Source organism: Falco rusticolus, chromosome 9 (genome assembly GCF_015220075.1).
Source record: "Falco rusticolus isolate bFalRus1 chromosome 9, bFalRus1.pri, whole genome shotgun sequence".
Lineage (NCBI taxonomy): Eukaryota > Metazoa > Chordata > Aves > Falconiformes > Falconidae > Falco > Falco rusticolus.
Genome location: NC_051195.1, coordinates 7,084,357 through 7,105,215, shown reverse-complemented (window position 1 = coordinate 7,105,215; position 20,859 = coordinate 7,084,357). Strand labels below are relative to the sequence as shown.

General features: G+C 39.1%; 1 protein-coding gene across 6 annotated transcripts in view; it reads right to left on the bottom strand.

The window, feature by feature from the left end:
- Positions 1 to 4,546: 4,546 nt before the first annotated feature.
- KAT6B (lysine acetyltransferase 6B) overlaps positions 4,547 to 20,859 on the bottom strand; it is a 118,265-nt gene continuing 101,952 nt past the window's right edge. For all 6 annotated transcript variants that reach the window (XM_037400007.1, XM_037400006.1, XM_037400010.1 and 3 more), the window contains exons 13-17: positions 15,065 to 15,296; positions 12,809 to 12,968; positions 11,926 to 12,192; positions 10,352 to 10,667; positions 4,547 to 8,430 (exon numbers count right to left, since the gene is read on the bottom strand). In XM_037400007.1, the coding sequence (XP_037255904.1) occupies positions 5,945 to 8,430; positions 10,352 to 10,667; positions 11,926 to 12,192; positions 12,809 to 12,968; positions 15,065 to 15,296 (3,461 nt within the window). In that variant the 3' untranslated portion in view covers positions 4,547 to 5,944. The remainder of the gene's footprint in view (positions 8,431 to 10,351; positions 10,668 to 11,925; positions 12,193 to 12,808; positions 12,969 to 15,064; positions 15,297 to 20,859) is intronic.

The following is a 20,859-nucleotide window of genomic DNA, read 5'->3' as shown; positions in this document are numbered from 1 at the left end:
CAGTATTTGACATTCTTAAAATATATCGTGGAGGAGGATCACAATTAAGCCTTGTTTACCTTTTCTGCATCTATGAAAAGGTCAAGTCAACACCCTCCACACTGGAATTTTGCCTCATTCAATGTATCAGGTAAAGCTATATACTGCCTCAGTGGCTGAGAGGGACAACCTAGCCACTAAGAGCAGGGAAGAGTTCTCTTAGTCTTTACCAGCTGACAAAGACTTTGTAACTCTGGTGCAGTGGACTGCACAAGGCTCGGATACTTAAAAAACAGCAAAAAAGAACAAACAAACACAGGGCAGAAATGTGCCACTGAGAACTGCGAGTATACACTACAAATCAGATTTGAGCACAACTTGAAACCATATTTTGTAATGTTAACAGCTCTTTACAGACTTAGCATCTCTAGTGTGAAGGTTTTCCTACTCCCTTCACTTTCTTTTGGGCCCCAAAACCCAGTAAATCATTCCTCTCCAAACAGTAACCCTAGCCAAGGCTGCTGGCACCGTTAAGGCAACGCTTTTGACTTATTTGTATTTATCTGTATAATAAATACCTTATCTTCAAATTCTCAGACACAGCAGAACATAACAAACACAACGAGACTACTGTTGTAAGACAAATCAGACATCACAATGTGAACATTATTCATGACAGATACACAAACTCCAAGACTTCGAGCAAATTAAACATTCCTACACCTGGATTCGAAAAAAAGCCACCCCCAGCCCACACACCCCCCCCCAGAAATGAAAGGGAAACTCAAAGTAAGTCATTTGAGATTTCACAAATTAGCAGTCACAATTTGGGTTTAAAAAGTAAAAAAATAAATAAATTTGGATGGGGTCCCTCAATTCTTTCCACCTACTCCCACAGACCTCCAAACGCAGCTTTTAGAGCACCTTGCTGCCTGCTGCTATTTAATTCACAACCCAGAGAGGGTACAGCTCTCCTGGCCTTGTGCCTGACCAAGCTGCCCTTCAGACACACAGCCCCTGCTCCTTCATTTACTCCGATGGAGAAAGCTGAACTTTGTCACTTCTATGGCAGCAGGGTTCCTTAGCATTAGCCTTACAGACAGGCATTCTGTACCCAATGATACGCTGAAATACAGCGAATACCTACCAGGATTTCCCTCAGTCAAGTTACAGGTTATTTTCTGTCTTGTATCTTGTATGATGGTTTGATAACTGCTGTAACTGGAGGAGGATTTGTAGCTGATTTACATGCAGAATTGTATTCAAACAAGGTCTTCTGGGGCCTGGAGATGGGTATTTCTTTTGCAGTCTGAGACGTGCAAATACACAGGAAAAATTTTCATTTCCTGAGGCCCAGCTGCTGTTGGTGGAGACTGACAGAGCTTTCAAACAGCTGCCTCCCAGCTACTGATAGAAAGCAAAGTACTAGAAACCTTAAGTAGTTTCCACTCATTTTGTCCTGCATCGGAGATTAGGAAACCGGCACATGGCAACACTGACATAGCGGCAGAAGAATACATCAACCGTTTCCAAAGGACAGGATTCCAGGCTGCTCAAACTAGAAGCTGCTGTTCTTGGGTAAATAGCACAACACTGATTTCTCGAGAATCAAACCAACAGAACCCTGTATTCCAGTGTTCCTACATGCTTGAAGGTCTTAAACATGCCTTAATTCAGCTTATTTATACTTATTTAGTAGCTGGGAAAATAAACTACCAAGAATTTAAATTCTCAACTAAAGTTACGATAAAGCCAAAACTGTAATCCTACCTTGTATCTTCTTATGAGCTCCCTCTCTACTCCACAAAGCTCAAGACAACTTTCGATCAATGCACAGCCCAGAGCTTCACCATAGAAGAGTTGACCTCTATGACTATGTAGGTCATACACAATGCTGGAAATACACGGTTTTAATACAGAGAACTATTTAAAGGGAAGAAGAAGAATAAACAGTCATAGGTCATTACTACAGTGGTCAGCTGGCTGGCTGCTCAAGGGGTCGGTCCCTACGGGACAGGCTGCATTAGGATCACCCGCACAGCGGTACAGATAGTTACCAGGCCCATTCTTCCTATTTTACCACACGCTATATAAATGGAATTTGTTTCCGTCAGCTAGCCTGCCTGATGGGACAAACTGAAGAGCTGATAAAACTGAAAGACATAGACAGTGATCTAACATGAAAGTTTTCCACATTTGGAAGCCCTCTGTTTCTGCTCCTATCACACTCCTCCTTACAAAGTTAGTTAAAAAATAGGTTTTATTTTGACCACTGCTTGGAGATCAGGTAGCCAGAGTGCAGCACCACTTACCCTTCTTGCCTTTGCTAGAGGGCTAGAGTGCAGCTTTCAGGAGTACTGGCATTCGGCAGCTTCCAAGCGAAGTAGGTTCTGCTCCAAGGACTAGTATCTTCCCTAGAACCAGGTCCTGCCTGAAGCACCCTGCTGGTACAGCTATGCCAATTAAGCAATTCTGAAGTGAACATACTTCTTATTTACTTCCCAGCTTTTCTCCCTATGATTGTCCCAGGATTAAGTAGATTAAATCAGAAAAAGCAGGAGTTCTGGAACATGTAGCTACCACAAAGTGGGCAACTTGCAGGTTGCTAATGGCTCGCTAACAAGCCTTAGCAGCACCAGCTTCACCAACAAGCCAGGTCTGCAAGCAACATACACGCAGAATAATGCGATTTTATTTCCTTCTTGCAAATAAAATCACTAGTGGTATGGAGTATTCTACTTGTCAAACCAAGTAAGACTGCACGGGCAGGGAAACCTGCATTTCACAAGAATCATCTATTGCAACTCTGAAGAATTCTTTGGAGACATTTAAAGAAAGAACTAATTCTCAGCTGGGATGGTGCTAGAGCACACAGTCAAAGCTGACACTGCAAAGGGCACGGAGTACACAGAACAGGTTCATGTGTCAAGGAAAAGACAGCTGCCTTATAAGACAGAAATTTTAGTGCAGTAATGCAATTCACAGCTAAATAGTCACTATGGGAAAAGATTTAGGAGAGGCAATTGTCCTGAAAAGAATTCAGTTCTGAAATAAATTTTAAAAAAAATAAATTGGAAACTCGCCTCTTGTGCACACACACCACATCATTTTCTGCCCAACTTTTAGTCTGTATATTGCAAATACAGCATTTTAGCAATATGCTGGAGTCGGGACGATCTGTTTCAGGTTAGCACATACTGAAATGGGAAGAAGGTCTGATTTGCCCGTATGGTACAGGCTTGGAAACCTGAAACTGAACAGCAGTGGATAAAGACCCAGGTGTCTCTTTTGCTGACTGTAAACACACACAAATGAAAACTCAAATAACATGGCGCTACTTTGAGATACAATTATTCAACTAAGACACAAGGTCCTTGTCATACACACTCGAAGACTGCACGTTAACTGTGTTGAGTTCAACTTTCCTTTTCCTAAGCATAAAAAAAGGCGACAGCGACCTTGTGAAGATGAACACACATACAGTTTTAAGTACTATGAATACTCTCTGCCTTCAAAAAAGCAAATTTGACAGTCCAAGTCCATGAACAAAGATCCTCATTAGACTGTGCTCTCCTTATCGAGCATTCTGAACTCCTGTAAGTTCAAGAATTATCATTTGACCAGCAGTTTTAGCTCCCATTCAGGTCCACTATTTTAGACTGCTGCCCCACCACGTAAACCAGAACACGTTATGCACATGCATCTGTAGCATCAATCTCTTGATTTGGCAACACCACACACTTTAAGGGCTTTATTTAAATGAAGACACATTTCTCTGACTTCTGAGCACATAAAATATCACCTATAAAACTGCTTTATATACTGCAACAGGGACATAGGAGTTTTCACTCAAGATGACCAATCCCTTCACATTAGCTAGCAAGTTTCCTGCAGTGTCAGTGGGCTAGAGGGGGGATTCAGTGGTAGCATTCACATCAGAAGTGTTTTGAAAAATTCTTGCAAGGATTTTTTCTGGTGCAGATTCACTCACATCCAATTTAAACTCGGTCCACTCAAGAGCTCCACATATCAACAGCCTTCTCAATTTTTACAGGCCTTCTATTGATAAATTAGAGGTGTTCATATATGAGTGTTTGTGTGCACACATATACATGCATATACACAGGACTCTGAGGTTCAACACAAGATCTGCATTGTCTTGTAACCCAGCAACAGTGACAAAGGAAGAGATTACAATTCTATCATTAAGATACAGTTCAAACACCACGTCTGTTACTGTCATATACCCTCTTACATATATATTAACACTTTCTATAGGAAAGAAGTTTCATACATTAAATATTGACAACCTTGTAATGTATTAAATACATATTTATTCAATATTTTATTAAGATTATTAAAAAAAATAATCTTAGATACTCTTTATTTTCACAAGGTGTATGCAATTATGATGAGTAACCTACACTTAGGCTCTAACAGCCTAATCCAAACCCCATCAACTTTAATGGGCTTTAGATCGAGCATGTGAGAGCACTGTAACAAACACTGTTTCAGGAGGTAATTCCCATGCAACATCAAACTATGACAAGACACAAGAGGCTAAAAATGGCTCATCATAATTTATTTTATGTTAAAATGTACAGCTTGGGGGGGGTGTTTTTTGCAGTTTTTATTTTTGTTTCTTGGGTGGGTTTTTTGTGGGTTTTTTTGTGTGGTTTTATTCTTTTAAGTGACTGACTAAAAAGATAACAGATAAATACAAGAGTGTCACTGGGTCCTATTTTTACATGTATCAAGCCTCTTCTGTTCGGCCCTTACAGTCACTCTGTACAGGTACAAAGGCTACAAAAAAGGAAGCAATATAAACAGACACAAATAACTTTTGCCTTTTTACATGCGATCTGTAAGCTTAGTTTGAGCTATTCACACGCTACTGCTCTATTTTTTCCCTTAAAAAATAACTCCAATATTTTATAAAGATAGAAAAATCTACAGATGGAATGAAAATGTAAAGTTAGAGGCATTTCCATAAAATAGCAACTTTACACCAAATTCACTACTATTTTTTTTTTAAATCCTGCCAAGTATTTGGACATATATGAAAATGTTTCAAAACTTGACAAATAAACACTGAGATGTTTCAATCAACAAAAAACCGTAACAGTATTTATAAAACAGAAAGCTGCCTTTTTTCCTACCCCAGCCCCAAAGAAACTGGTCACAAAAATGGAAAAGAGTCTCAACTTTACACTAAACATACAGCAATAAAACCCTTTGAACTAACCAAAATGTGAATAGCTTTCTCAGCTTTTTTTATTATTTTTTACAAGTTTCATAATTAACAAAAATATAGTTCTGTTTTTTTTTTTTTACCCCTCAAACTAGGGTAACCTAATCAAGGCAAAAAAATTAAGAAATGGCTTACTGTTAAGCACAACACTTGTACAGTACTACAAAATGCACTGTCACTAACAAAGACATTAGCGGCATGCAGAAGTGTCACCTTCAGAAACAAAATAATACAATAAAAGAACTGCTAAAAGGCATTTACATGTGGGGAAAGGAGAGAGAAAAAAGCTCACGATCCAGTACTGTCTGATAGATTTGGAGTCTATTTATCCACATTTTTAATGGGAGCAGGCACATAAAATGGCTCTGAACCATCAGCTGCTGTGTAATTGCAGTTCATAGAAAGAGTTCTTCCTTTCCAGAGAACTTCAAGCTCAATGAAATAAACAAAAAAATGGAAAACCACCTAATTCCCCCCAAAAGAAAAGTTAAATCCCACAAAGTTAAAAAAACCAAATTAAAACAAAAAACAAAACAAGAAATAAAGAAAAAAGAAAAACTTGTATAAGGCTTTCTGCTGCATACAGCTTTTAAATGGTGCCAACAAATGTTTTTGCATTCACACCAATTGCTGGTTTTGAAATCGTACTCTCCGAAAGATATTTGTGCAGGTCAATCCAATACGCCAGTTTGGTAGTCCGTCTCTCCAAAGGGCCTACCTTCTCATGTAGGATCCATTAAGAGACTGTTTAGACATGCCTGTATTCATGTAGCCATGATGCCCCGGAGGAGTGTACATCATGTTACTGTGGGGTGCTGTCTGCATTGGTTGCTGTGCATATGGCTGAGTTCCCATCATCCCCATCTGCATCTGCATAGGGTACTGGGGCGTTTGATTCATATACCCATGATTACTGTGGTATCCACTATTCATCATTGGCTGGGACATACTATAACCATTCATAGCATTAAGGGTATTCATATTCATGTTCACGGAATTGACATTATAAGCTGGGGCTGGCATCAAATTTACACTCATGTTCATACCACGTTGCATCGTTAAGGTCCGCGCGGGCCCTTGCATGGCCACAGTCTGTGAAGCACGCCCATAAATTTGTGGCTGATGGGCTGCGGCAGCAGGTGGCAGAGGCGTGGATTTGGTTCTTACAGAAACATGACCTTTGCTGGCCATTTGAGTCTGCAGTCTTTGGGTGTGGGATATGCCAATATTAGATGAAGTCATATTACGCTGCAAAAGGGGAGGTGGCAAATTCATGGGAGGAGGAGTAAGGTTGGGGGGAGGGGTCATGGTAGCCTGTGCTTGGGGTCCTCCAGGAACAGCGTGTGGAGACTGAGAAAGCTGAACAAGCCCTGTATTACTTAAGGGGGTGGACAAAGAGGCACTGTTTGCATAGGAAGTTACAGCAGCTGAATGGCTGTAAGGCAAAGAATGATCCATAAGCGTGTTAGTTAACTGTTGCAGTTTGGCAAGGCTGAAGGTGGCAGATGGCTGTGAGTAATGCCCCGCTCCGAATTCACTCTGCCCCATTCTTTCATATAATCCGATGTTGGCATTGCCAGTCTCGGGGATTTCAGTCAACTGCATAGGTGGTGTAAAATTAGTGGCCATGCTGCACTGGGATAACTGTTGGTTGCTGCTTGGAGGCCTTTCAACAACACAACCTTGGGGAGATTTTACGTTACAAGTGGGAGGAGAACTGATGTTTGTTTGTTGCATCATACTGCAGCTTCCATTAATGCTAGACATCTGCTGTGTCACTGCACAGCTACTCTGCGTTAGGTTACTAGATGTAAGGCTACTGTACGAGCAACTGTTTTGAGAAGAATTGTTCCCACAGATACTACTACCCATTGTGGAATCGTAACTGCTTGGGTTTTCGTAGTTTTCCGTTGTGCTCTCGATGCTCCCCAAGTCACTAAAGCCACTGTCCACAACTTGTTGCGAATGATCAGAAACTGAAGGAACATCCATCATTGGGCTGGTCTCCATGTTCTGCAGCGACGGCACCGAAATGGCACTTTGATCTGGGCTGATCTGAGCATAGCTGTTCTCTAATGGAGCAACATTTGGGCTATTCACAGAACGAACCGACTGGCTGGGATGAGAGTGCACGGATGAAACTGGGCTACTGTGGTCAGATTGCTGACAATCATCCAGTGTGGTCATTTGGGGACTTTGGTCATTATGGGCATAGTTTTGCAAACTTCTACAGGCCTCTTGAGTCTCTGCACAGTCCTGAAACGTATCTTCATGCTCACTTGATTCTTGAGTTAGAGACTGTACGGCTTGGACCGTTTCTGAATCAATTTCCATGGTCTCAGTACTCTCTCCCTTGAAATCGGAATGTAATTCTTCACCACCTTTTTGGTCCTGGTTGTTACCGGTATGATCATCATCAGATTCAGGCACTGGGTCTGAATCTGTAGCAAGTTCTTTCTGGTCACTGTCACACTCGTGAGCTGCAAGGTCAACACCACAGCCCATTAAGTCCTCCTGATTTGAATTACCAGTTTGAACATTTACGTCTAAAAAAGACTGCTGTGTTTCCAGCATTTCTTTGAAAGCTTCACCAGGCAATTCCTCTTTCTCCACTTCTGTTGAACCCATGTGGCTATCGTCTTCATCGTCTGCATCATGATCCTCATTGCGAGACGGTTCTTCATCCTCCTCCTCCTCTTCCTCCTGATCATCCAAATGCATGGACTCCTCTTTTTGCAGGAACACCTCTTCTGCTTTGTCTTTTTCTTGATCTTTTGCATTGATTCCACCTTCTTCTACATTCCTTTCTTCTTCCCCAGCTTTCGTCAGATCATTTTCCTGTTTTTCAAAGTGTTCACTGGGTAGATGCCGAGGTTCAGGTTCGGCCTCTTTTACTTCATTATCTGGTGGTGGTAATACTTCAACTGGCTCTTTAACCTCTTCCTCCGTAACAGCAGGAACTGAGCAGGGCTTGTCTTCAGCTACTTCTTTTTGCTCCTCCACCAGCACCTGATAGTCAGGCTCCATAGGAGTCTCAGGTGGAGTGTATAAATTAAGCTTAAAGCCAGGTTTTCTTTCCTTGCTTTGCCTCCATTTAGACGGACCACGCTTAACTCCTTTGGGCCAACCCTGCTTACTCTTTAAAGGTTCAAGATTGTCTTTAGTGCTGTCTTCCAACACAGCTACATCCTCTGTGTTATCTTTGGGAGGCAATAAATAGAGACAAAGGAAAGTCTTAGCTTGCACAAACTAATCAATATTTTCAAACATCAACCCAAAAGTAATACATGAACTCAAAATGCATCAAGAAACTCTGGAACAAGAGCTCTAAACACATCTCAAACCACAAGAGAATGACACACTGCCTACAGCTCAAACACACTTACACAAACATGTAAAGTTCCCCTTGTTCGGTGCCTTTCAACAGTGACCATCAGAGCCACCATCTATACTCTAGAAGAATCCCAGACATTTAAATCATCTGGCATGTAAACTACAGTGAAAATATTGCCCAAGTATTTGATTATCAACCTTTCTTTTTAGAATAGAATCGCTTTATATAGACATCGATTTAATGCATATTCATCTTCTGTGACAGTAATAACCCATGAGAGCCTGGAGTTTCCCATTTGATCGTTCTGGAGGACAAGGCATCATCATGCTTTAGTACCAACACTGAAAAAAGGTGGTTCATACTAGTATCTTCTCAGGGGCAGCATATCATGATACAGCTCACAACACATGGCAACAGGCAAATGATAATTGAAATTCAACACAAGATGGGTCAGAACACTAAATTAATCCATTGACTATAAAGAACCACCCAAACACACTCACTCCTCTCCTCTCCTTTGTTCCCAGATACCACTTACATATACACCAGAAAAAGGGAGAACTCTCAGGATGTAACATGCTGCACTTGGGAGCGTAATGGCTACAGCGATAGTCCTTGGCCAAGTTCTGCCTCTCACTGTAGCGCTGTTAACACTCTTACAGTTGACTGATGTGATGACATGGTCCATGGACAAAGACACAATACCAGTTTAGTTAAAGCAGTGCAAACCTGACCACTGGGGCACAGCTGGAACACTGAATTTTCTACCATTAGTTTAATTAATTTCTGTTAAGAGGCAGGAAAAAGCGGTAATAGTCTAATGTAACTGTGCACTGGTTTGTAACAGCACCGGTATTTGTAAGCATGGTTGCACTAGTCACACAAAAGCTGTTTAAAATAGAAAACAGCGCATGAACCCTCTACTGAGGATCACAAAAATTAATCTTCCCATGCAATTATTAAAATACTAAAATAATACCCACTGGCTTCTTAGAGAAAATATATAGACCTGAGAATCCAGCCATTCATTCTGGAATTAAAACTTTAAAGTGTAATTTGAGAGCCAGGAGGTCAAGGGATGAGCATATGTTCAGAACAGCTTATTAATAGTTTCACTATCCATCCATTAGCTTTTCTGCCAGGAAATACCCTTGAAATCAAACTAGATAAGCAGCTTTGAAAGAACACAGTTAAAACCATCCCTCCTTTGTGGAGAAAAAATTAGGGACCCTAGCACTGAGGACATACTGTGCCTCAGAAACAAACATTTCCATGAATTACCAACAATGCTGAAAGAGATCTGTGTAAATCAAATCTTACTTTTTGCTTGCACCCTTTACCAAAGGTACAATACCAATATTGGAGAATACTCCAGTGATACTCTTGCTCGGTTGAGTATGAAATGCCCTGTTGCAGGGACATAAAAGTTGGTTTTGGCAACATGAGAAGGACTGCAGCACTTCAGACTAGAAAACATTTGTTTTCTGAATAGAAAAACCAGATTATAATATTAATAGGTGGGGAATAACCAGTGAAGTAAACACAACAGAAACAACAACAACAAGAAGTACCTGAATCCACCACTAAATTCTAATAAACTACGTGAGATTAATGGTTCTGATAGCACCTCTAAGCAGACAGCATTGTTAAGATCATAAGGTTCTAAGACCAAAATGGCTAAATAAGTCTTGTTAAAAATTTCCAGATTTGTGTCAAAACTAAATGCTTCCTTTGAAGGTCACCCAACAAATTAATGTTGTGAAGATAAAAGAACACTTTCAGCTTACTTGTACAATTGTCATCACTCCGATAACAGCTAATATCTTTCTCCTCCTTGTTTTGCTCTCGCTCTTCCTCCTCCTCTTTCTCCTGTTTCTGCTGCCCAGGTTGATATTCAAAAGCTTTTCTAATCACAGGCTTCAAGTCATCATCTTCCCCATCCATCTCACAGGTCGGTTCCAGCTGTGGCATGGGACGCTCTTCATCAGAGTTATCAAATGGCTCATTCAACACCTCTGTTGTTTCTGAAATGGTCTCTGTTGTAACACTGCTATTAATCCTTCTGCGTTTACGGCCCCTTTTCTTTTTCAGTATGAAAGGTCTCTGAAAAATAATGCCACAAATCTAACTTTTACTACATTCCTGTTTGTTAGCTGACTCTGGACAGACGTAAAAAAATTTCTGTAAAGCAAGTACACAATAATCTATTTACTCAATTAAAAAAAAAAATATACCTTACCTTGATTCAAATTCAAATATAGACAAAATCTAAAAGTAAAATGTTTAAACAGTTAAAATCGGCACGTATGTATACATGCACACAAATCTTTCTGTAGGTGAAAGTTAAGACTAGAGTTTTCTTCACGTTGTAGTGACTTTTACCTTCTGTCATATCATATTCATAGCAATATTATGTAAGTTGTACTTACACATTTTTCCTTCGTGGGTTTATAACTCCCCAACCACCTTCACAAGTATCAAAGTTTATTCTTCTACATTTCTCGTTACTGCTATTTTAGAAATAGTATGTATACAGAAAAATAGGTAACAGCAAAGGAAGTGCACTTTAAGCTTTACATGGGTCTCCGCAATACACTAAAAGAATCCTACAGTTGGCTGCTATAAAGAAATATCTACTCCAACAGTTTATATTTCTTTTATTAGGCATTCTCACAGTTTTCTAGTTACTTTTCAAGTTTGCTCACCTAAAGTATAAGCAAAGGGACACTCCAGTTCCCTAATTCTCACCAGATACACCTAAACACATGTGCTAAGGTGATGGCTTTAAAATTTTGGGATGCTTAGTTTACTAACTTACACCATTCATAGAGCTGATTTTTCATTAAAATTAAGAATTACATAAACATTGCAATCACCAGAATTTAACATTTAAATCTCTTGACAATTAGAAGAATATGGGTTAAAAACTTCCTAGTTTGCTTTAACAGCATTTGCTTTTGAAAAACAGTATACTCCTTTTTCCTATATTAAGAACAAGAAAAAGGCAAACCCCACAAGCGGGACTCCATCTTAAAATGAGAAAAGGAAGAACCATTAAAATATTGAACCAATACCAATGCCAAACAGCAGAGGGCAATCACTAGTTTCAAAATTAACAGGAAATTCTGATTTTTTGTGTCACCAGCATTTTAAGAGTTCTGTGAAAAATCCAGAAGATAAAAAAATTGGACAGAGGGTGGAAAAAGCAGACAGGCAAGTGTTCTGTGTCCAAACAGTACAGAAAGGATTAAAACAGTCTACCATACATTTATATAAAACCCCCAGATTGTTATTTCGATAATAGCGATTTGATTTAAATCAGAGAGGAATGGCTATAAACAAAACCATTCAAGTAACACACCTTTCTTTTTATGGCCAGCGACTGTGGCTTTGTCAGCCGGGGAGGCGAACTCTGCTGATTCTCATCCCCGCCATCCTCCTCGCTGCTTTCCTTAGATTGCTCTGTGGATTGCCCTCGCTCCCCCACCACCGCCACACTTTCTGGAGATCGCAAATATTTATTTTTAGATTGTACTTTTGCAGGTGATTGCCTACTATTACTTCTCGTGGAGAATATTTCTTGCTCTTCCTTTTCCCAGCAGCTAGCTTGTTCCATCAGACGCTCAGCCTGAAGGGTTGAGGTTAAAATAATGGGTCACTGAAACAGCATTTACTTAGCCATATCCTTTACATTCAGCTAAAAAGTTACAATAAGTCAACCCTGATTAGCACTGCTGGCTAACCTAGCAACAACATTTCAGCTGAATCATCTAGTAGCTCCTTTACAACAGTTAGTATAACAAACCAAAGAAGATTGCATTTCATGGGATATTTAGCACTATTAATGATGCAGCGAATTGATTTAAGTCCTTTAGCACTACATTACATGCCCACTGACATGGATCACTTTGAGCAAGTTCATAACACAAAGAATCGATTGACACCGCAGCCCCTGAGCTCTGCACCAAATTTGATCTGATTACATGCTCTTCGACTACCTCGAGAGTGATAAATACAGCTCCATGACAAGTGAGTCCCGTTTTAAGTTCTCATATTCATCCCCCCAAAGTTACCATGTCTTACTGCACAGCTTCCAAAAATTGTGCTTTACAGTAATATCAGTACCCTCTGCCGTTAAGCAGGGGTCAAAGTTAAAACTGCTCTATTTAAGACAGCCTAACATTAAATATTCACAGTGATGAAATCCAAAGGAAGGGAAATTCAGAAGAAGTTTCTGCTATTACCTCCTTTTCTGCTTCTCTCTCTTCTTCAGAAACCGCAGCATTAGAAACTAACAAAGGAGTCCATCTCAAGCTTTCGGGATCTACTTCATTGATACGCGGATTTGCTTTCAGTTTCTCCATATGACTTGAAATCAGCTTTTCCCTTCTAATAATTACAAATCTACAATCCAATAAATAGTAATTTATTTTAGAAAGTGGTCATCTAAAACAGCTTTCCTACAGTTCGAATGCTTTTGCGCAATAACCTCTGAAAATGGATGGGTAAATAAATGGATACATCAAATTCAAAGTATCAGCTGACACACACAGATAACATGCTTACACTACTGACCGTTTACTAAGGGGAAGTAAGGAAACAACAGTTTATGCAGTGAAAGCTCAATACTGAGTATCACTAGGGCAACAGAGGAAAGTAACAGTTGTATAGTTGACTGCTCTAAACCCATGCAAGAGATCTACTGTTGGTATTTCAGCCACTGCCAGAACAATTTCCAATTTTAATATGACATACAAGCATAAATAGCGAAAACTGTGGATCATCAAGTAAAGAGGGAGAAAATCATTAATATTACAACTGAAGATAGATGAAACATTGGTTTTCTAATGGAGCATAAAAGTGTACCTTAGTCTTATGCTGATGCAGTAGAAAACAACTTTCTAATTACTATGAAAAGAAGTAGCATGTCTAAAGTAGATAAAGAAAGAATGTAATAGCCGAGTATGCTAATATACTAGCACATAGACCACCAAAGTCCCCTGTTACAAAGCACTATACAGTAACAACCAAAAATATGTTGTTTATTTAGCAAGGATTTCAAACGCTGTAAAGAGTCAGGCAGGTTAAGTGACAACACTGCTTTTCACTGAGAAAATGCTTTTAAAAAAAATCAGATATAGGTGAACCCTTTTCACAGAATTGTGACTAACTCCTACTTCACTACATGTAAGAAAAATGAACAAAATGTAGGAAATCTTAAGAAGCCACACCCGATTCCCAAGTTAAGTGTCTGGTGGGAATTTCAAAGATAGGATTTCTTTTCCTGGCTCAACCACTGACCCTCTGGATGCCTTTGGCCAGGCCAGTTCATGTCCCTGACTACACTTTATACATGAGAAAAAACTAACGGACCTTGTTCATAAGGTATTTTGCATTCTGTAGATGAACAAAAAAATATGTTATTTTGTAACTGGGTGTCAGTATTCAGGGCCTATAATAGTTTGTGACAGGGCAGAAGCTGCATATAAGTAATGAACACATATTTGATTCTTCCTTAAAATGCATTTGTCCCATCAAGTTGTCCATAAATAAGCATCCCAGTAAGTTAGAAGTTTTAATGCAATGACAGCATTCCTCTTACTCCTAACACTATCCTGTAAAGCCAGTCTCCTTTTTGAAGGCTTGCATTTTTACTAGTTCAAAACTTAGTAGTTTTGAATACTAGTGCTTGATGTACGTATAGCTTACTGAGGCTGAGCTGTTCCTGATCTTAATTTCATTTTTTGGCAACCTGCTGTTTGTAAAGGCAGTTGTGCTTAATTATAAAGTTTGTATGATTGGAATATCCAGAAAGAATTAAGAAGCTCTTTAGAAACACAAATACCATTGAAAGTCATTTATAGCATTTTACAGAAGGAAGAAAGAATAAGTGCCACACAACAAAACCAAACCACTTAAAATCTAAAGTATCTATCAAGATCATTAAGAAAGAAGATATTCACCAAATGAAACTCACCTTTCCGGTGCACTAATTTTCAACACCGTTTGTAACATTAACCAGAAACTTGCATTCCCAGTACCTTGGGCAGGAGAACTTGATGTAGAGCTGCTGTGATCCCATGGCTTGTGTGAGTTCAGTAATGATTGCAAAAGAGGGTGTCGGAAGAGAGACTGCCACCCACGACCCCAAATTTCTCCCTCACTGGTATGCAAAGCAATAGTCGGGAACTGTACTTACGGAAGATGATACTGAATGAAACAAAATTCTTCACTGAAAATGTTTCAAGCTGGCTGCACCCTTCTAATAATCACTAACATGAAAGAGGATCCAAGACACCACCATTTGTTTGGGGAGAAAACCTCTTTATGTAAGACCCCATTAACAAGACCCAGCTGTACTGACTCAGTATGATGATTATCATTCATTTTCCAGTCAATTTTACACAGACATTTTCCACATCAACTGCTTTGTAAGTAAAGAAAATGTTTTGTCTTAGTATTTTTAATTTATCTTTTTTTAAAAAAATAGATTCACTGACCTATCTTCTCTTTTATCTATCATGCTATGTTGCTGCAGGGTTGTGGCAATATCATGTGGACACATTCCAGTAGCTCGACTCATTCCTTTGATGCTGATTTGTTTTTCATGGTGGCAGTTAAGATATTCTAATATGACACTTTTCCAGTAAGCCAAGTATGAGAGACGACCCAGATCAGACAATGGCTTTTCAGGAGATCCTGCTTGACCCTCTCTTCTAGAAAGTAAATAGCCTAGAAGAAAAAGAAACAGAATACCTTACTGAGGTAACAAAACTAAAGAACTTGAACTACCCCTTAAGAAAGCTGATATTAACAGACAGATCAGCATGACTGACTGCATTATTGGTAACTCTTGCAATTAGAGAAATCCTTTCCACAGAAGAGAACTGTTTTCATAGTGGCATAGAAATTAAAACCTTGAAAGAGACTCAGATGTGATGAGATTCAAACATTGACCAACCCCCCCCCCTCCTAATCCTAAAGCAAGGAGGAAATAATAATCCAACACATTTCACAACAGGTCTCATCATCCATGGTCTCACTTAGAACTACAACTGTCCAGCCTTTTGAGAAACATTTATACCTGAGTTATATCACTGAAGCTAAGAATTTTCAGAAGAACCTCAAGAGGAAGTGTCATGGGTAAAATCAGTTAAGTCATTTTTCTTCAAGAAGCCCCAGGTGACATCAGTTTCTGATTAAACAGTTAGTTGTTGTATTTCAGAGGTGACATAATTCACAAGTGGAATTACTAGGAGAATTACATAGCAGAAATAATTAAAAAATAATCTCCCTTAATTCACATTTAAGAATATTCACAGAATTCCAGTCTGCAGTCTTCAAGACAGTAACCGATCAGCTACTATACAATACACTACCCTCATTTGATATTCTGTGTACGTTTTAAGTCCTTTTTAACTCTCTTCAGCTTTAAGAAGCTTTCACAATTTCAAGTAGAACCCATCTGCTTGGCAGTAACAGAAGTCTGGGTTTTGCCACCATTAAAACAATGCAGGATAAAAAAAAAAAAAACAAAACATAACACAATTAATAAAACTTATCCTTTCACAGTAATTCATCCCTCCATGATAAATATTCTGCACTGTGCCTTTACCAACACTAGCAAAACACAAGCCTTGAACATCAGACTTACAAAAATGCTATTCCACCACAAGCATGGACATCATGCTTATAGAATTACATTACTCAGTGTCATTTGGAATCCATCAACATATGCAGTTTTTTTTCCCCTTCCAATATTATTTTTTTTTCCAAGTTGGAAAATCCCTCCTTTTATTTTTCAAAGACTGCTTTAAAACATATCTGGTACAGCCACGTCACATTTGCTAAACAAATCCTCCTGACTTCTTCACATAGTTTCTCCTAATCAAGTTAGCTATAAATTAAAAGCATATGATTAACATCCAGCTTTGAGCGAAGCAGTGGCTGTTTCCTTATTTTCTTGTATGTCTACCATATACAAACGGTATACACACAGACATCTAGTTTTGTTATAAATACAAACACTTGAAATGCACACACACATACATACCTGCATATTTACTCAGTCTGCAACAACGGTCCTCCCTTTTTTGGGGGCAATACAAAAGGTCCACAACAGAATTTGGAAAATACATATGCACTGGTCATCGTAACTAACCTCCAGTTTGCATCAAAATGTTTACACAGAAAAGCAGACTTCCTACTGCATTTCAGGCGATCAATAACACCACAGATACTGAAGTCAGTAGCGTACCCTTCATTGTTATCAGCACGATTTATAATAAAATGCCAGAGCTTCAGGAGGAATACCTTCCCACATCTGCCTACTACCACACAGCGCACAGATGCCTACGTAAAAGCCTGCCTGGTACTACACAGTACATAAATTTATTCTGTTTTAAAGAAAAACTACCTTAAAAATTAAGAAAACAAAGATGTGTTAACATTTGAAGCTGCAGCATGTTAGATTTTTTTTTATAACTAGATGATACATCTTAGTACTTAGGATTAAGATCTATCAAAAACACTTACTTACTAAATATTGACAGGAAAAGCCAAACTTCACAATCAAAACCACACTGCATCCCGAATCGTTAGAAGGTAAAGAACTACTGTTTCACTTCCAACTGCACAAAGATGATCTATAGTGCATAGCCTATTCTGCATAATTTTAGACAAAGCTTCACTTGTACCAAGAAAGAATTTTGAATGAGCTTGTTTAAAACATATAAAGACAAGTTTTACACCAAGATGTCACTGCCGATAGAAAAACATGTAAAACGGTAGCAGTGCAGGTAGGGATACAAGTCTCAATGCAAGAAAAGAGAGGGAGAACAACCTAGATTTTTAAAAATAAATCTATGAGAGAACTTACAGTTGCTTTAAGTAACTTGACAGTTTAACCTACCAACTTCACAATAAAGAAAACTTTGGCACTAACAGAAAGCATTTGTAGGCTCTTTGCAAGACCCGGATTTCATTCTTGTATTTCACTATACTTTATAATTACTTTGTCAAGAAGTCTTCCTCCTCTTCCATTTTCCTCACACATAAACAGGGTTGTTAATAATATAACTATACTTTCTTGCTAATCATCTTATGAGGCTTAGTAAGAATCCACTATCAAGACTTTGGAATCAGTTAGGCAACCACATGTAGCTTTAGTTTTACTAGTATATCCTTGCTCATCAGATACTTCCAGTGGCTGGGGACTTTGAGACAAGTTCTTAGCGGTCATTTCCACAGATTTTTACTCTACATGAAAGCAGTGAAACTTCACCTGCGTGGCAACTGCATCTGTCAGTATTCTTAACACACCCTACAACATAACCTATGCTTATCCAAAATACTCACATTCTACAGGTTCAAAAATGTAAATCAAAGGTAACAGTCTCCGTTACATGTAACGAGCACTGAATGGAAAGTTTCTCTTAACAGATTCTGTGATTTGAATGACATCTATTAAATTAAACTTACCAAAGAGACGCCAAATAATTGATCTAAGTTGCAGGTAAATAAAAAACACTGATCTTGGTAGTTCGTGTATCTATCCTGAAGCATCTGAAATGAGTACAATATGCCCCTGTTAAACAGATACCTCCAGTGTCATTGTGTCTACCTAATCTTAATAACGGACAGCCTCAAAGTGGAAACTTGAAAGAAACTTTCTTAAAACTATAACCCCTGATATCAGACTATGAACATCAGTAACATTCAGAGAACAAAGTACAGCTCCTCTCCACCCCCCCACCCCCTCCGACAGTCAGACATGACTAGTATGTTACACAAAAACCCACCCACAACAAAATATAAGACCTAATCTAGAAGAACAAAGAGTTGTCTGTTTTATCTTCTGGGCATATGAGTGATGGTATCACAAAATTAAGCAGCCAAATACGATTAATGATTTCTATTTCTGGCATTATCTGCAGCCTTTATAGTGAAGCAACATGGCACATGCGACTTGCAGCCTTTGATTTTTGTCATGCAAACCTCCCCAGGACCACTAAGGTTTTATCTTCAAGATTTAAAACAATTAGAAGAAATTCAATTTGAGAAAGGGGAAGTTAATATGAAGATACATATATTTTTATGCCTTCAACACAATTTTAGGAGGTAATCAGACGTTAAAACATACATTTAAAGAAATTAACTCGTGCTGTATCTTGTTTTAATCTATAGCATTCCTAGTCTGTAACTCCCCTGAAATAGCTACAGCAGAGCCCACAACATACTATTGTTAAAACAGTAACTTTAATACATCCATGTCAGTCTCCAGAAACCGACAAGTTAGTTAACTACTGGTTTTGTTATGCTCAGTTCTGTCTCTCAAAACAAATTAAACAGCATGAGATCAGGAGTCCAGTTTGACAGTAGCATGTTCTGACAGTGGTCAACATAAAAATCCAAGGGACAGACTAAAACCGGGCAACCATCTTGTGAAACTCCCATGCAAACAAAATTCCTCTGGCTCTCTCCAAACAAATGGAACCCGCCAGATGCGTATCAGCCTTCCACTTCTGGCATTTTCTAATAACTTTGTAGGATTTGTTAAGTATCACTGTCTTTTGCAAGCAGCACAGAGTCCATCTTCCTCCTCCATTCACTGCACTCACTTATGTGTTCACTAGTGCTGCTCTTTATTGTCATGCCCACTAATATGCCTGGTACTGACATGAAGTGAACCTACTTGACTCTCCCCAAAAATCTTCTAAAAATTGGGATCATATCAGCCCCCTTTCAGTCCTATGGCACAAAAGCAGTGTTACGCATACTTCAAAGTTTCAAACCGCCATAAGCAGCTATTTCATTATTGTCTCTTTTTATCTCCAAATGCCCGAGACACATCCTTCTTTCCTTGCCAGATACACTTCCAAACTTCACTACTTCAGCTTTCTAATATTAAACGTTAATCAATCCACAGTTTCCAATAAGGCAGATGATACAATTTAGCTTGAGACAGTTGAATTGAATGTTGTTAACTAAGGAAGGAAGAGAGACTTGTCCCTTTGCTTTTAACATGGTAGCCACAGCGGGCTAGCCCTCACAGGTTTAAGACAGGTGCAGATTACAGAGGCCGGTATCAGAGGCAGAAGCAGCAAAGACACTAAACAAATTAACTGGTATACTGAGAAAGACCCAAGTGAACAAACTAGAATTGACAAAAGGAAATTAAATTAAGTTTGAAGATCTTCTTTAAGGACTCTTGAATGACAGAACTTGTGTGCTCTCTACACATGCTTTATATCCCATGGCAACTAATAAATCTATTTATCATTTCATTTCTGATGAATGGTCGAAGAAAAAAGTTCTAACTAAAGAAGTTCAGATTCTTTGAGTCTGTTTAATACTGACCACAACCATTAAAAAGCTATTTGGTTTTCAAGTAAGCCGAGTAATTTAACTTAAGTAAACCACCAAACCAAAAATCCCAGTCCTGTCCTCCCTTCCCTCCAGTCCATTTGTGACCTGGATGTAGGTGTCTGAATTACACTTGTCTGTATCCACACAGGAGTGCATGGCCACACTGTGGCTCAGTTACACACAGAAGTAACTATGTGTGGTAGGCATATTACACAAGACTGAATGAACACTTCATTAGTGGTTTCCTATTCACCTGAGAGGCAAGAGAACTTCGCTAATATGAAGGTTCTGAACAAGTATTTTTGCTATAATTACATTTACTATTTCTATTTTTAAAAAAAACATTATATTCTGGAACAATCCTAGAAATGCTATACTGTGCTGGTTTCAGCTGGGATAGAGTTAATTTTCTTCTTCGTAGCTGTTGCAGTGCTGTGCTTTGGATTTGGTGTGAGAACAATGTTAGTAATACACTGATGTTTTTAGTTGTTGCTGGTGATGTTTCTACTAAATCAAGGACTTTTTGGTTTCTTGGGCCCTGCCAGCAACAGGGCTGGAAGGGCACGGGAAACTGGGAGGGCACAGAGCCAGGACAGGTGACCTGAACTAGCCAAAGGGATATTCTGCACCATATGACATCATGCTGAGTACATAAACTGGGGGAAGAAGAAGGAAGGGGGACACATCTGACATTATAGCATTTGTCTTCCCAAGTAACTGCTACACGTGATGGAGCCCTGCTTTCCTGGGGATGGCTGAAGACCTGCTTGCCGATGGGAAGTAGTGAATGAGTTGCTTGTTTTGCTTTGCTTGCATGCACGGCTTTTGCTTTACCTATCAAATTGTTCTCATCTCAACCCTTGAGTTTTACATTCCGTTCCGATACTCCTCCCCATCCCTCTGGGTGAGGGGGAGTGAGCGAGCAGCT